Genomic DNA, 15,000 nt, shown 5'->3' on the forward strand with positions numbered 1-15,000 from the left:
ACACAAAGATCAGACCCCATGATTAAGAGGGTCAAAGATGTGTGTTCTTTGCCAAAAGCGAGTGCACCCATTTTCTGTCCGTGAGAGTCAACTGGTGTTTTGGGGAAGGGAGAGGAAAGTACAACGCGTTTCTGTGCATGTGCGATAATGGTAGTGGCAACATTGTTTGTATGATCACAGCTGGCCCATCTGTTCCAGCCATTGCAGTGATGCAGCTGATGTATCATAGTGTACCTCGCATGAGAGTTTTAAGTGGATCATCAGCAGGTGAGCCTGTCTTCTGCTATGTTTTTAATGAACACAAAACCCAGTGTTGGTTTCATACTGCACCGTCTGTCAGACTGGTAGGGCCAAACAGCTTGAACTCCACAGACTGCAGCTTTCCTCTGTGGTCTCTGCTGTTGATATTTACCCGCAATATATATGAGTGCCATTCACAATATATTTTTTGGTCTGAATAGCCTAAGGATAGCAAAGCTTCTGACCCATGCAGGCCAACACATTTCTATCTGTGGGGGATAGATTTTAAGCACATATAATATTAATAATTCAGGAGTGGAGTGTTCTGTTTTTTTTCCATATCCCAAAAATCTTTTTTTCTTTAAATGAAATGCATAAAAATCGATGCTCCATCCTTATTAAAAGAGACGTTCTGCAATCTAGAATGGCAAAGTTTGTCCAGGCCAAAGTGAATTTGCTTCGGGGACGATGTGCCCTTTATATTGGCCACATATACTCATCCTCTCTCTCTCTCTCTCTCCCTCTCTCGCACGCAAGATCGCACGGACGCACACTCATAAACAAACATTCTGCTTCCTACCCGCTTAGTTGGCTAGGCATTGGCTTTTCCATCTTTGTTTTCTACGTTTCACCACATGGCGGGTGTCTTAGACTTCGTTGGAGACAGTTTTGTGCAGAACTAATGTGAATGTGCGCGCACGCCGCTGGTTAGTTTATTTCCAGATGTGAGGGGGATCAGCTGCTGCATTGAGGTCAGTGTCCAGGCCGCCCCCATTCAAGCGTGTTATCTCCCACCAAACAGATCACTTGACATTTGTTCCCTGTCCCGTCTGAACCCTTCAGAAGAAAAAGTGGCCCTCGCCGAGTGTCATTATTTAAACGCAGTTTGCAAGCTTGTGGCAGCCATCCTCAAAAGACGAAACCAAAAGTCCCCGAGACGCATTGTTGTACTTAAAATTTGAAATGGGGGCCATCAATTCTTAAAAGTATGAATTGGGTTTAATTAAAAAAGACAAACTCCAGCAAAAGACTTTCAGTGTTTTCTAAGTGTTGCAAACTTCAGAGTCCTTCCAAAGTCCTCTGCCTTGTTGGTCTGAAGCACATATGTCTGACTGTGGTTTGTACACAACTACATAAAAGGTGGAGGGTTTACAAGTCAGGCTTCCCACTCACATATCTGTAGGCAGGCCATGCCTTAATGCGCTTTTCTGGTGCTTTTCTTGCAGTTTCCTTCTAACAGGCCTATAGCTCATTGCATTAGATGCGCAGACCTCGTCTGAACATTTTGCTTCTCTTGCCATACTCACTCACTCGGGAGAGCTCTTTCGGGTGTGTGGACGATATCTGCGCTTTAATGCTAAATAAAAACATATCATGGCTGCCTACCCGAGCTATATAAGGTTTCCAGAAGCACCACTAACTTCTGGCGCAGACGTGCTCATAGGAACTGAGAAGTTGTATTAAGCACTGTAAACACAACTTTTACAACAGACATCCTCCTGCTAGAATGTAGTGTAGATAGCGTTCTTATTTCGGGGGTCCAACCACTCCTCCTCAGAGGGAAGGAACTGCGGAACGGTTCTATGGGGGAATTAAGAAGTGGCTGTCATGAAACTAATTCCGGGATCTATTTTGGGGATCCGTTGGTGGAACGCTGTCCCTTTCCACTTGACATGACAGCAGTGACGGAGCCTTGAAAGGAATGCTAATGAAGTAATAACAGCGGGTTGAGGTGAACATTTACCACGGGGCCTTCATTATTCACTTGCACTTCATCTCCCGTTTATTCTCTTCCGATTTCCCATTGGCCCTCCCCCTCATTCCAGTCGCCCCCGGTTCCAAGGGATTATCTTGGAAACAATTGTTCTTCGCTATTTATTCTTTGTTCTTCTCTCGGCGCCTCACCAGGTTCCCTGTAACATAGCTCCAGGGCATATCAAAGTCTGTCTTCGTGACTGAAGAGTGACAGAGTGGACCCATATTGTCTCTGTCTCTGTCTCTCTCTCTCTCTCTCTCTCTCTCTCTCTCTCTCTCTCTCTCTCTCTCTCTCTCTCTCTCAAGTCTTCAGTGACTTTTTCCAACAACAGTCAAGTCCTTGATACTTTGCGGTGTCTCACTTGGGATAACGGGAAGGAAAAGAACGTCTATGTCAGCAGAAGCAAGCGTTGTTTGCAGCGAGGATTACGGAACTGCAACCCTTCAAAGAGGAGCCTCCAGTGAGGGGAAACACAGGCTTTCATTTCCGCAGTCGCAATTTATTCACAAATTGGACCTTGAAACCAAAAGGAGAGCGATTCAGGGCACATACACTTGTTTAGTCTGTGTGTGTGTGTGTGTGTGTGTGTGTGTGTGTGTGTGTGTGTGTGTGTGTGTGTGTGTGTGTGTGTGTGTGTGTGTGTGTGTGTGTGTGTGTGTGTGTGTGTGTGTGTGTGTGTGTGTGTGTGTGTGTGTGTGCGTGTTTCATAATGGGGCATGATAGCTTGGAACGTTTAAAAATATTTACCCCAAAGACGCCTGTAATTAAAAAGAGGAATCCTGGAGTTCACATAAAAGCGTTTCTCTGAGAGGCAGTGTGCGGATTTGTTTTCATAGGTCTTGGAGGTTTTTCTTTTTCTCTCAGAAACGACAGGGGGCGGGGCACTACCCAGGGAGACATCTGAGATGTGAGAGCTTTTCACTGTTTGAAGCCTTCGTTCTCTGTCTCCAAAGTCTCAAAGACAGTGGGAAAGAACAGAGGGCATAACCTAACCCCCAGCCCCCTACCCATTGCCTATTTTCCTCTCTCTTGCTCACCCTCTTGCTCTTTCGCTGTCTTTATCTCATTAAATGTATTTGTGTGTGTATATATATACAGTATATATGCATAAATAAATGAAATGAGAGGGACATATAGAGGAACATATTCAGGTCAAAAGTGGCTGGGTTCTTTGGTGTGAGGCAGGCACACACTCTGCTAAAGCGTCACCCTGAGCGCAGAATATTTCACTGTGCTCTCATCATCTCCTTGCCGGGTCTCGCTGTGGTACAAAAAATAATAAAACATTCATGGCGGCAGGCATATGAGAAGCATGTCATACACACACGCACACTCACGTGTATATTATTTGTCCTATGTTCACTTTGTGCTGACAGCATTACACAAAGGAAGTTGTTGTGGTGTCTTGGGGCTCAGACGCACACATACACACATACACACACACACTTAACAGCTACATACACCCAGGAAAAGTGCTAATGTGTAACGTGTCAGTTCTGGAATCTCGAAAATGGTCATGTAAAATAAATACATTTGTTTGCTACCTATCGTGGAATGAGGTAATACAATGGTCACTGAGCCTATGGTCTACAAATGAAAGCCCTTGCATTTGCAGTGCTATGAATGCTACAAACTTGGTGTCGTTGCATTCCATGCATTCAAATCAAAAGTGGAGCACAGCTAGTTGCGTGTTTTTTCATCACCCAGCAGTGGGTTGTTCTGCAAGACTGCAGTCTACCGCAACAGACTTGTCACACGGAACTAATTTTTGTGTAGAGCCGCGCACAGTTTTTCGAAAAAGAGAAGGAAACAAATCTTTAAGCACTTTATATGTTCGGTGAAAACCATTTGGACTTAAACCATTCTTATGCCGACTGATGGGTCATTGGAGAATTGACAGCCAGAACACAGTGGATCAAGGTTGTGCACACCAACCTAGAATCAGGTTTCCCCCTATGCCTGTAGTTCTCTGCCAGTCTCTCTCACTGTCCCTCTCTGATATGCTGTGCGTTGAAGCACCAGAGGTCAAGGGCTTTAGCTGTAACGCAGGCCTCGGCTGGGCCAAAGTGCTTACTGCTGCGACGCAGGGCTTGACTTTGGTCAATGTGAAAGATTCATGGCCGTCCTGTTTGTCCGTCTGTCGGTCCATCCCACTGGCTACACTATAATAAGATTTCAGGGTTTTGTAGGAAGGCGGATTTACTGGAGCACAACTCCCCCTAGGGCCTTTTCATAGAAATTGGTTCCTCCACATTTTCCCGTACTCTACTCCTTACTTTATCTACTCTCCCTGTCTCTCTTTCAGTTCCTCTCTCTCCCACCCGCTCCCTCCCGATACTCTCTCTATCTCTGTCTCAATCTTTGACTGTCTCCCTCTCTCTCCCTCTCTCTCTTCCGCTCTTTTCCCTTCCTCTCTAAGCCTTTAGTGGCTGGTCCCACTCTCCTTTGTTAATTACGTTGTGATTCTTTCCTTCTTTTTTCCCCAACGGATAAAGACCAAAGCTAGCCAAAAGTGGCCATGTGAAGCTTAGCTGCACAGAGCTGAGAGAAAGAAAGAGAGAGTCAGTCCCAATCCCCATCTCACTCCGTCAATCTGTGGCTATAATGGCATTTCCCAAGTCCTAATGGAATCTCACACAGCACGGTAAAGGACAATATTTTGGCACAATCTTTTGGGGTCACAAAACGCTGCATAACTATTGTTTCTTTGTGCGAGCGTGGGAACAAAAGCAACTTCGATAAGCTTGCCGGCGGAACCTTTTTTCTTTTTCTTTTTTTGCTTGCGCAATGTGCAGAAAAAGTGTTTGGCCTGTCGGCAGGGATGTGGACATGAACGATTATGTCCGACAGTCCAACCTGGTCCATCTGTGCACACACTGTTTGACACCAATCCAAGAGTTCAATCACGCATTAGGGGGAGCTAGTTTTAGAAACAACGTGGTCCATTCCCCAGCACGGAAGCAAAGCCTGCCTTTGAAACCCTAAATTAGGGAGCAAGAAAAACACCAGGTTGGTCTGACCATTTTTCTTTGTCAGATCCTCCCAGAATAATCTCAGTGCACACGGTACAATTTCATCTCTTTGTCAGGGATATACGTGTTGTTCTCTTGGAATTCAATACTCTAGTGAGGGAATAAAGTGAAGCTCATCTTAAAAAAGTGCCTGAAGGTTGCAATGGACTGTAAGCAATTGACCCCACAGAGCTTTCGGTCTGCCCTTTCCCGGTCCAATACTGAACCTAAGTCTTCATGGGTGTGATAAGCATATTGCTGCTGCAACAACTTGCTGCTTTCCTCCATATAACCTTTCCTGACTCCCATCGCTGGCTCCCCAGCCTGCATTAGGAGGTGGGGTAGTGGGTGGTGCAGTTGGCAGTGGTCGAGCTGGGATGAGGTTGTAAGATCTGAGCCATGGAGCTCTTATCTGGCCTGTCCCATACTGCTGTGGTTTTCCCCCGCAGGCCAAGGGGAGTGTGGGGGGAGAGCTAATTATCACTCAGGGCTGACTGCAGGAGTTGGGATGTGGGCGTAGGTGAAGGGAGGTGGAGGGAGATGTTGGTCGTCCAACAGAGCCCTTTAACTCCATGAACCATCACCTTGCAAGACAGCCATGCGTACACACACACGTGTACACACTGACAATTAACCTGACCTGCTTCAATGTTGGGAATATCCCCCCCCCACTCCAAATGCGTGCACGATATGCACTAACCAACAACAACTCTCAACTCTCTCTCTCTCTCTCTCTCTCTCTCTCTCTCTCTCCCTCTCTCTCTCTCTCTCTCTCTGTCTGTCTGTCTGTCTGTCTGTCTGTCTGTCTGTCTGTCTGTCTGTCTGTCTGTCTGTCTGTCTGTCTGTCTGTCTGTCTGTCTGTCTGTCTGTCTGTCTGTCTGTCTGTCTGTTAATCTATCTATCTATCTATCTATCTATCTATCTATCTATCTATCTATCTATCTATCTATCTATCTATCTATCTATCTATCTATCTATCTATCTATCTATCTATCTATCTATCTATCTGTCTCTCTCGCTCTCTCCTGCTGACCTCTTAAACTAACATCGTCAGGAAGCCCACAAGATGAATGCCACTGTAAATACTTCATAAGAAAATCGGTCAAGGATCTTCGTACGGCAGAGAGAATTTAGAGATTGGCCTTCACTGATAGATTTCAATTGAGAAAAAGAAGAGAGCGGGACTCCCATGCATGTGTAACCTTGCACACTTGCACACTTTCATACGGCGATAAAGCTGTCCGATTCTGAGGACGATGGTGCTTCTACATACAATTCAGGCACGCAGCAATCAAACTGTTGCAGTGAATAATAGCCTTCCAAGCGGTTTGTGAAGCATATGCAGACTAATGTGCAGTGCGTCTAACAGCCTATATGTGATCGCTTTTTTATTTTAAATTTTTAAATTATTAATTTTTTTGAACGTTTTATTTCATAAAAATGCCAACACTAACCCTTTATTGCCCCCCTCTCCAACCACCTTCCAATGATGTTATTCCGAATGAGTCAACCAGACAGTGGATGATGTCATCACTCAATACCAACCGACAGCGGTTGATGTCATCAGTGTGAGTCATTCTCCTTTCAGAGCCAGATAGTCCAGTATGGCTGTGCTACGATCCACAATGTCCCCCGTCGCTGCTCACTGACTGGTTTTGTAGCACAGTGGTTCTCACACTTTTTATTCCCCATACCACCTCAGAAAATATTGTCTCCTCAAGTACCACCATTAAGACCGATGTTATAAAATATAACAAAATAGAGTCGCCTATGCCTGCCCAATTCTGCTACGCACAGCTCACGTAGAAGGCACATTTATTCTTGAAAATAAAATGTTATATAATCTATTGTTAACTGTAATCAGCTGTACAAAGTGGTAGCACTATAACTGACACACAATCAAACAAACAGAGAGTAAGTGCCAACATTAAGAATACCAGCTATGTACTAAACCAACTAAACTTCCATAAGCCTAATGAGACGCCGACATCTGCGAAGACATTCCTGCGATTTCTGGATCAATCAAGGTCAGCTTCTGTCTGAGAAGCGGCTCAGCCTCCATCCTTCTTCCTTTTTTTCCGTTTTCATGATGGCAAGTGAGAAGAAGCCTTTCTCGCACTATAGTTGGTCGCAAAAGAAAGGACAAGCAACACGGCATTGTCCGAAAGCGCAGGCTATTGGCTCCGTTGCTGTTTCCAGAAGTCCAACAACGACCGCCTTCTGAAAGCAGACTTCAATGTTGTGTCGCATGATAATTCTGCTCACCAACAGTGAGGTCCTCGGGCATTTCCGGTTTCGATGCTAAAAAGGGTTTCGATGCTGAACGGGTTTCTCATCGTTTCTTATTGTTCGCTTCGGCCGTCACTAAGAAATATTACCTGAAAGGTAAAACTTAGTTTAAACCCCACTTTAATGATTAAGTGCTTAATGTATTTCCATACGTACTAGCAATTTGATATTATGTTTCAAAAGAAAAAATATATATATATTTATTTATTTTCCACAATTCCTCTGCGTACCACCAGTGGTAAGCGTACCACAGTTTGAGAACCAATGCTGTAGCGCAAGCACACCTCTGAAGCAAGGAGGGTTGACATGTGCCTGATACATTCACACAAACGGCCTCTCTTGGAACAAAGGGTGCGTTCTTGTAATGTTGTCAACCAAAAAGAAATCCCTTCCTTCGGTAGCTCTGACTGGTTAATTAACATACAATGGATGCGGATACAGAGTCTTATTTTGGTTGGAGCTTGTGTAACAAATTGAGTGTGTATTTTAACATGGGGGAATAAAGGCGCACTTAGCACCTATTCAGCAGCTGGTCCCAGTGTGATAAAAATGGGTTGTGGATGTACCCTCGCCATTGGAATTGGGCATCTGTGGGGTTGGATGACGTTATTTTAAGCCCTAAGAAGCCCCAGAAGCTCTTGGCTCACTCTGCAATGAAATCAAAAGCAGGTAGTTAAGTTAAATGCTGAAGGGGCCAAAAATATCTGTCAAATTTGGGACAGTAAGCCCACAGGAGCTTTAGGGGGCTTTTATATTGTTTTTGCTGTGCTCTTGTTAAGCAGGTGGACGGAGTCAGATGTCTGTATAACGACTCAGTGGCGAAACATACACACTTCCATCTCCCTTTTCTCTCTCTTACGCTGTGTCTTTCCATCTCACAAACACACACACACTCCGCCTCCCTGTCCTGCATCCTGATGTAAGTCCTGGGCAGGGAGGAGGGGGGGGGGGGGGGGTATATTTACACACAGCAAACGCACAATCCATGCAAGTTTGTTGGTTTGTTTATTCTTCACATACTGCAACCAAAACTCATTAGCCTAGCTAGAGTGGGGAATTTGTTTGTGATCAATATGTGTATTTTTGTCATCATTCACTGGAGTTGTTTTGCAGTAGGGTCCTGCGGAAATGCTTGAGGACCTGGTTGGAGATGAGGCTCCCACTGAATCACAATGTCATGTTATTTAAATAAGGAATCTGATGAAACCCAAAATGGAGCCAAGTGGAAACAGAGGGAGTGGAGGGGTGTGCATTTATTGTAAGCGTGTAGCTTTGTGCTCATCTGTAGCTCCATTGGCTTGAATGTTTATCACTGTTTTTTTTCCCAGTATGTCTCCTGCCGATGTTATCCTAGCCCCAATATCTAAATAGTGTTAAGACACCAAGTTATATTTCTGGTTTATTTACTCATTGTTCAATCTGTAGATGACCCCTTCAAATGTCATACGAATGTCCCTGTTGCGGGTTGTGTTGCTTGCGGTGTCTCTGTCGTGGTAATCAATACGTGTTCCCTCATCTCTGTGTCCCCTCAGTGTTGCTAGGCGTGCTGTCGGCGGGGGCCCTGACAGAGATGAAGAGGGTGGTGGGCGATAACGCCACCCTGCCGTGCTACCACAAGTTCTGGCAGTCCAACGGCCTGTCCCTGGACATCGAGTGGCTGTTGCAGAAGCCCAAGTCCAAGCAGAACGTGGTGAGTCTCTTCCTCCCAGCCATCCTCCTTTTGGGGCTTCCCTGTTTCTCTATGTTTTATGTTTGTTACCTTTTTCCCTATCTATTCTGGAGTGTGCCTTGATACAAAACAATGAATCATGGCTGAGTCAAATAGTCATTTTTCCTTTCCAAGTCAGAATAACTAAACAATAACTATAAACATAAACTATTTTAACAAATAGCATTTCTCTGTATCTAGTAGGGAACAGAACAGTTTCACTTTTTCATCAATTATTTTTGTCATTAAACATAAGTCATTATTCTCGTGTTTTAGATATGTTTCTTAATTAAGTTGTTTGGTACAATGCTTGGCTGGTTTTGAAGGCTGGCACCCTTTTGGGACTTTGATTGCGTTCTCACATTCTTCATGCTTGAGAACTTGAGAGGCAAGTTAATGATTCAGGCCCGAATGATGAAACTAACAAGCTTGAAGTTGTATTACCACTGGCAGAATATGACACATTTATTGGATCACTTCAAAATTAAATACAAAAGAATGAGACGTGAAAATAAAATAAATGGTATTCAAATTCTGTTTTGTTAATTTTTCATACAACCAAATATGAAGCTCATGAATCATAAGATAGTATATTATTCCATGAATATTTTACAGGTATTGCTCCACTAGCAAAAGTCGAATTCAACCACTTCTGTGTCTCAGATACACTACAGTTTACTCAACTAAAATGAATAATAAACAATAGCCATTGTATTAATTTCAAACAGAATAATGTATGTAATAACTTATCAGTAGCCTTATTACAGTTAAAAAAATATTTTGGGATAGCACATTGGTACTGTTGATAGATGCTGTTAATTAGCATTCTCAAGCAGCCAACCATCCAAAGACTTTAAAACACACATACCCACTGCTGCTTACACATTTGATGTTAATTTGATCGGGGAAGCTTGCAGGCTTGTCATCTCATGTAATCTTATATGAGCTCCTTCTTATTAATTGAATCAGTCATTGATTTCTACTAGTTTTATTCTATTTATTATCATTTTTTCTGCCTGGTAGGACACATCTAGGACACAGTGACACAGTGTCGACAGCGACGTCACAAACATGCATGCAGTTCCAGCAAAGAAGCGGTTTATTAGCAGCTTCTTAATTCGGTAGATGGATTTGTGCGGAGTACCAACGCATTCAGCCCATGACCATCTATCTAAACCAATCATTTGACGGATATATCAACCCATAGAACCAAACCCGGGAGCCATCATTTAAGCTGTTTGTACGCGGGCGTCTATGATGCTTGTTCTATTATTGAAATTAATTTTTCCGAATGAGTCAGGAGCCTGCAAGGATAAGAGGGTGGCACAGGTTTGCTTTAGGAACATCTGGTGTAGATTCTCTTGTTGCTCCGGGTGTAAATAATGCGGGGGGGGTTTTAACTATGCTTCATGATTTTCGAGGAGATGAGGATAATAATCGTACATTAAGTCAATGCCCCCATCAACCCTGCTAGTTCAAGTGTTGCTGCCATTCTCGTGGGAACAAATTGTACTGCAGAATTATCTCCTAATTTTGCGTCTCAAACTCGATCATTTGTACTGCCTACTTCTCCTCACATCCAACAGTTACATTTTATTACACTCCACCATTCATGTATGGTCGAAAAACGTTATTTTTGTCTTCCATCATCCTTAGAAAATGATGTCAACAATAGCTTCTCCGGTTTACAGACAGTGATTGTGAGGGGCATGACAACTCGTTTAAGGAAGGCTATAGTCACCCTACCCTAACCCTGGGATTTGGACATTGGGGATTGAACAGGGTAACAAAACAACCCCTTCAGTGGACCAAAATCTGACGTCCAATAATGACACAGAAAAGACATTACTCTGACGTCACATTGCGCAGTGGGATCATGTTTACATTTCCTGCAGCTGACATAGGCGTCGAAAATTACCCAGTTCAAAGGTGAAATGTTGAACGTAAAAATGACGACCAAGTTGGGTCATGGTTTGACATCCAAATAGTGACCTAGTCTGGACGTCAAATAGATGTCCAGAATTGGTCATGGACTGAGGGACCATATATAGACATGATCTTCACGTCTATCCGACGTCCAATGTTTAGTGGGCAACTAAAGTCAACTTTATTTATTCATTATTATTATTTAAATATCTATATAGCACATTTCAGACGCAAGGCAGCCTCGATATGCTTTAAATAAAAAAATGACAGACAATTAAATAAAACAAGATTTAACACTAAATTAATAGAATACATGAAAACATGATTTAAAAGCAGTCATGAAATAAATTTGAATAACATCAGTCAAAATGGTCCAGTTGAAATCCAAGGTGAACACAAACGTTTCTATCCGTGATTTAAATGTAATCAGGGTTGGAGCAAGACTCAGATATTCATGGTTGCATAGTAGTGCGTACTGAATCCTGCTTTTCCATGTTTCGTCTTGACTCTGGGAACAATGGTCACAGTTGATCTTAAAGGTCTATGGAGATCATACGGCAAAAGCATTTCAGTGATATACTTTGGCCCTAAACCGTTTAGTGAATAATAGGTGAGCATAAGTATTTTTAAATCAATCCTCTGACATACCATGAGCCAATGCAGACTCAAGGTGTTTCTTTCTGTCTCTCATCTTTGGCAATGAAAACAATTATCTCAGTTTTGTCCGTATTTAGTAGTAGACAATTCTGGCACATCCAGTCCTTGACCTGCTCAATGTGCTGGCCCAGCAGATCTATCGTACAATAGTCAGTTGGTGATAGGGCTACATAGCTTAGGTTGTTGTTCACATAAAAATGGTACGCCAATAAAGCCATGTTGTTATTTGCATAATTACGCCAAGTGGGAGCATCTCGAGGTTGAATAAAGATGGAGCTAGGATTTAAGATTCTTGAAAAAAAATTCATTCCTTGTGGGAATTCACACGGCACGTTAGTTAGTTCAGATACATGGTTACCAATGGAGACAAATTTGTGTCTTGTAGATATGACCTAAACCAGTCTAGGATTTTGCTGGAAATCCCTACCCAACTTTCCCAATCTGTCCAAAAGTATTGAGTGTTCAACATTGTTAATTGCAGCACTAAGGTCCAACAGATCCAATTTTTGTTCAAGCAAATATAATTAACCACTTTAATAAGAGCGGTTTCGTTGTTATGAAGGGGTCGAAATCCTAAACAGAAGTTTTCTTGGCAGCTCTTGAGGCAATGAAATCATTAAGGAGCCAGAGGACAACTTTCTCTATGATTTTACTTATGAAGGGTCGATTTTGACATCGGTCTGTAGTTGTTAATTATTGAAGCATCTAGGCTCCGCTTCTTTTTATGGGGTTTAATAACTAAATTTTTAAGGCTTTTGGAAAGTTGCCTGTTGGAGAGAGCTGTTAACTATTCACAGTATTTCTTGTGCCAGGCAGTCAAGGACGTCCTTAAAGAAGCTGCTAGGTAGAGCATTAGGGCAGGTTTCCACAGAGTTTTGGTACTCTAGAGCATTAAATCATGTCCTCATTCCCACAAGATCTTTTATAATTGCATGCCAGTGATCTAACATTTACGTTTGGAACTGAAATATTGATGGCTTGTCTAATATCCAAAATTTTGTCAATGAAAACGGCCGTAGGGGTGGTTGAGCATAGGTCGTAGGGTTGGTCTTTGGAGTCACAGGTTTATTTGGAGATGGCGCTTGTGGGTTGGCGAAGTTAACATTGAACAGACCATTAATTAGACTCAAGTGTCTGAAGATTTGATTAACATAGAAACTATGCCTGCGGCACAATGAATAACTTATGCCTTTGTGCAGCTGGAAGCCATGTTGAGCGGGCATAGAGCATCTTGTCAACATTTAGCCTCCTTTAGCGAGGGAACAGGCTACATATGTTTAGGATGTGCAGGGGGGGGGGGGGGGAGCTGAGTATGTTCAAAGTAATATAAAGTGATGTAAAAAAAATGGTCTAGTTTAGGCAAATTCACAACTCTGACTCAAGAAATGAAGAGACATGAGCGTGGTCTGTTAATGTTTGGAACGTGTCCTGTAACCGCCGAATAGCCGACCCTTCACCATGTTGGCTAACAACTATTGAGCTGTCTTTTACGTTCAATAAATGCCGAGACACATGTGAATAAAGAGTGAACGAAGCTCAGAGTGTTCCTGTAGGAGGTGCACCCGTAAAATACCCACCAACTCAGCGCAGGTGTCAGAGCCATGTCACATGTTAGCCCGCCAGCTGCGGAAGGGGGTCAACGTGTCAATGTGTCAATGTGTATTTGTGTGTGTGTGTGTGTGTGTGTGTGTGTGTGTGTGTGTGTGTGTGTGTGTGTGTGTGTGTGTGTGTGTGTGTGTGTGTGTGTGTGTGTGTGTGTGTGTGTGTGTGTGTGTGTGTGTGTGTGTGTGTGTGTGTGTGTAAATGGCCAGTCGTCACCTGCAATCCCAGCAGGTGCCCCCTGTCTGGGAGCCACTGATGCGCCGTGGCACCAGCGTTTAACAGTCTCCCCGTCTGCAGGCGCACACTCGCCCCGAGTCCCAGGCCGCCATGGCGACAGCTGTGTTTGTTTGTGTACGGGGACAGCTAGAGGGAGAGAGAGATATAGTACGAGTGAGAGGGTCCGACTTGTGATAAATGAATTGAAAGAATTGGGGGGAAAAAAATAAGTTAGATCCTTTCAATGCAGAAGTAGAAGCATCATCAGAGACTGGAAGTAATTAATTTTAACCAATTCATTAATAACACACAGAACCAAACCATTTTTGACTGACCAAAGAAAGAAAAAACGATTCAGCTATGTAAACAGACATAGTTGACATTTTATATAGTTTCAGGCAAGAATTCTAAGGCCAGCGAGGATTTTCTCTTCAGGCAATTGTAAGCCTCCTTTAGTTTGGAAGAAACTTTGCCTCACTGGCACTTCTTTGCAAGGCAGTGCTTCAGGACTTAGTCCAATTGGGACAGGATAAGCACTAGCCATACTGTTGTTTACTATTTGAAGAGAGATAATAATGCTAATAATAACACAACAGAAAAAATAAGCAATATCACTACTATGAATTACCCTATGGTAATCATGACCAAAATATAATGCTCCCTTTCTCCTGCTACTACTCAGATCATCACATTCTTTGCGGGCCACGTGTACACAGACGAAGAGACGAAGAGCGAACCGGGCCGCCTGTTCTTATCTGGAGACTACCTGGGCGGAGACGCCTCCCTGCTCATCAGTGACCTGCAGCTGACCGACTCTGGGGAGTACACCTGTAAAGTCAAGACCGGAGGGAAGTACCACTGGGACCAGGTCAACCTCATTGTGCTGGGTGAGTGCTGCACTGGCTCTGCACGTTCTGTGTCTTCTCACGTGCGATTTCAGGGCAAACGAATGCAAACGCACACACATGTCGGAATACGTACCTAATGATATAGGCGTGTGTGTGTGTGCTCACATGGTCACACGCACGCACAAACAAACGCACAAAAAATTCACAAGCATACACACAAATTCACATAAACAAGCACGCACACACACATACACACACCATTCACTTGGACACACACACACACACTCACATGGACACACACACACACAAACACACACAGAAACTGTACAAAGACCTCATCACTGGGTCATTACCCTGCCACATTTCCTCCATCATGTTGACTGACCTAATGATTCGATTGGATTCAGGAAGTGTGATTTGATTTGCTCTCTTGCCGTTTGGGGTGTGTTTAGATTGATACGGCCAAGTGAGACCAGAGAAATGTGGCTGTGTTTTTTTTTTTTGTCTCTGTAGAACCACAGAACTGATTTATTAGGTTAGAGTTTCATTAGTTAAACGAATGATCATCCAACTCTGTTGTGGTGCGTAGACGCTTGTACCCGCAGTGCCCCTTCGTATTCATCAGCAGACAGGTCGACAAATCGCTCTCCATCAGCGAGACACTCAAATTTAGAGCTCCCCTTTTCTACAGCAATAAACCAATTTCCGTGAATTAAATAAATCAGAAACGGGCTGCTTCTTCAAGCA

At 43.4% G+C, this 15,000-nt stretch overlaps 1 protein-coding gene across 1 annotated transcript in view; it reads left to right on the forward strand.

Moving 5' to 3' along the window:
• clmpb (CXADR like membrane protein b) overlaps positions 1 to 15,000 on the forward strand; it is a 66,015-nt gene that overhangs the window by 44,142 nt on the left and 6,873 nt on the right. The window contains exons 2-3 of the mRNA XM_056611532.1: positions 8,829 to 8,986; positions 14,088 to 14,292. Of these exons, the coding sequence (XP_056467507.1) occupies positions 8,829 to 8,986; positions 14,088 to 14,292 (363 nt within the window). The remainder of the gene's footprint in view (positions 1 to 8,828; positions 8,987 to 14,087; positions 14,293 to 15,000) is intronic.

Source organism: Gadus chalcogrammus, chromosome 16 (assembly GCF_026213295.1).
Source record: "Gadus chalcogrammus isolate NIFS_2021 chromosome 16, NIFS_Gcha_1.0, whole genome shotgun sequence".
Classification (NCBI taxonomy): domain Eukaryota; kingdom Metazoa; phylum Chordata; class Actinopteri; order Gadiformes; family Gadidae; genus Gadus; species Gadus chalcogrammus.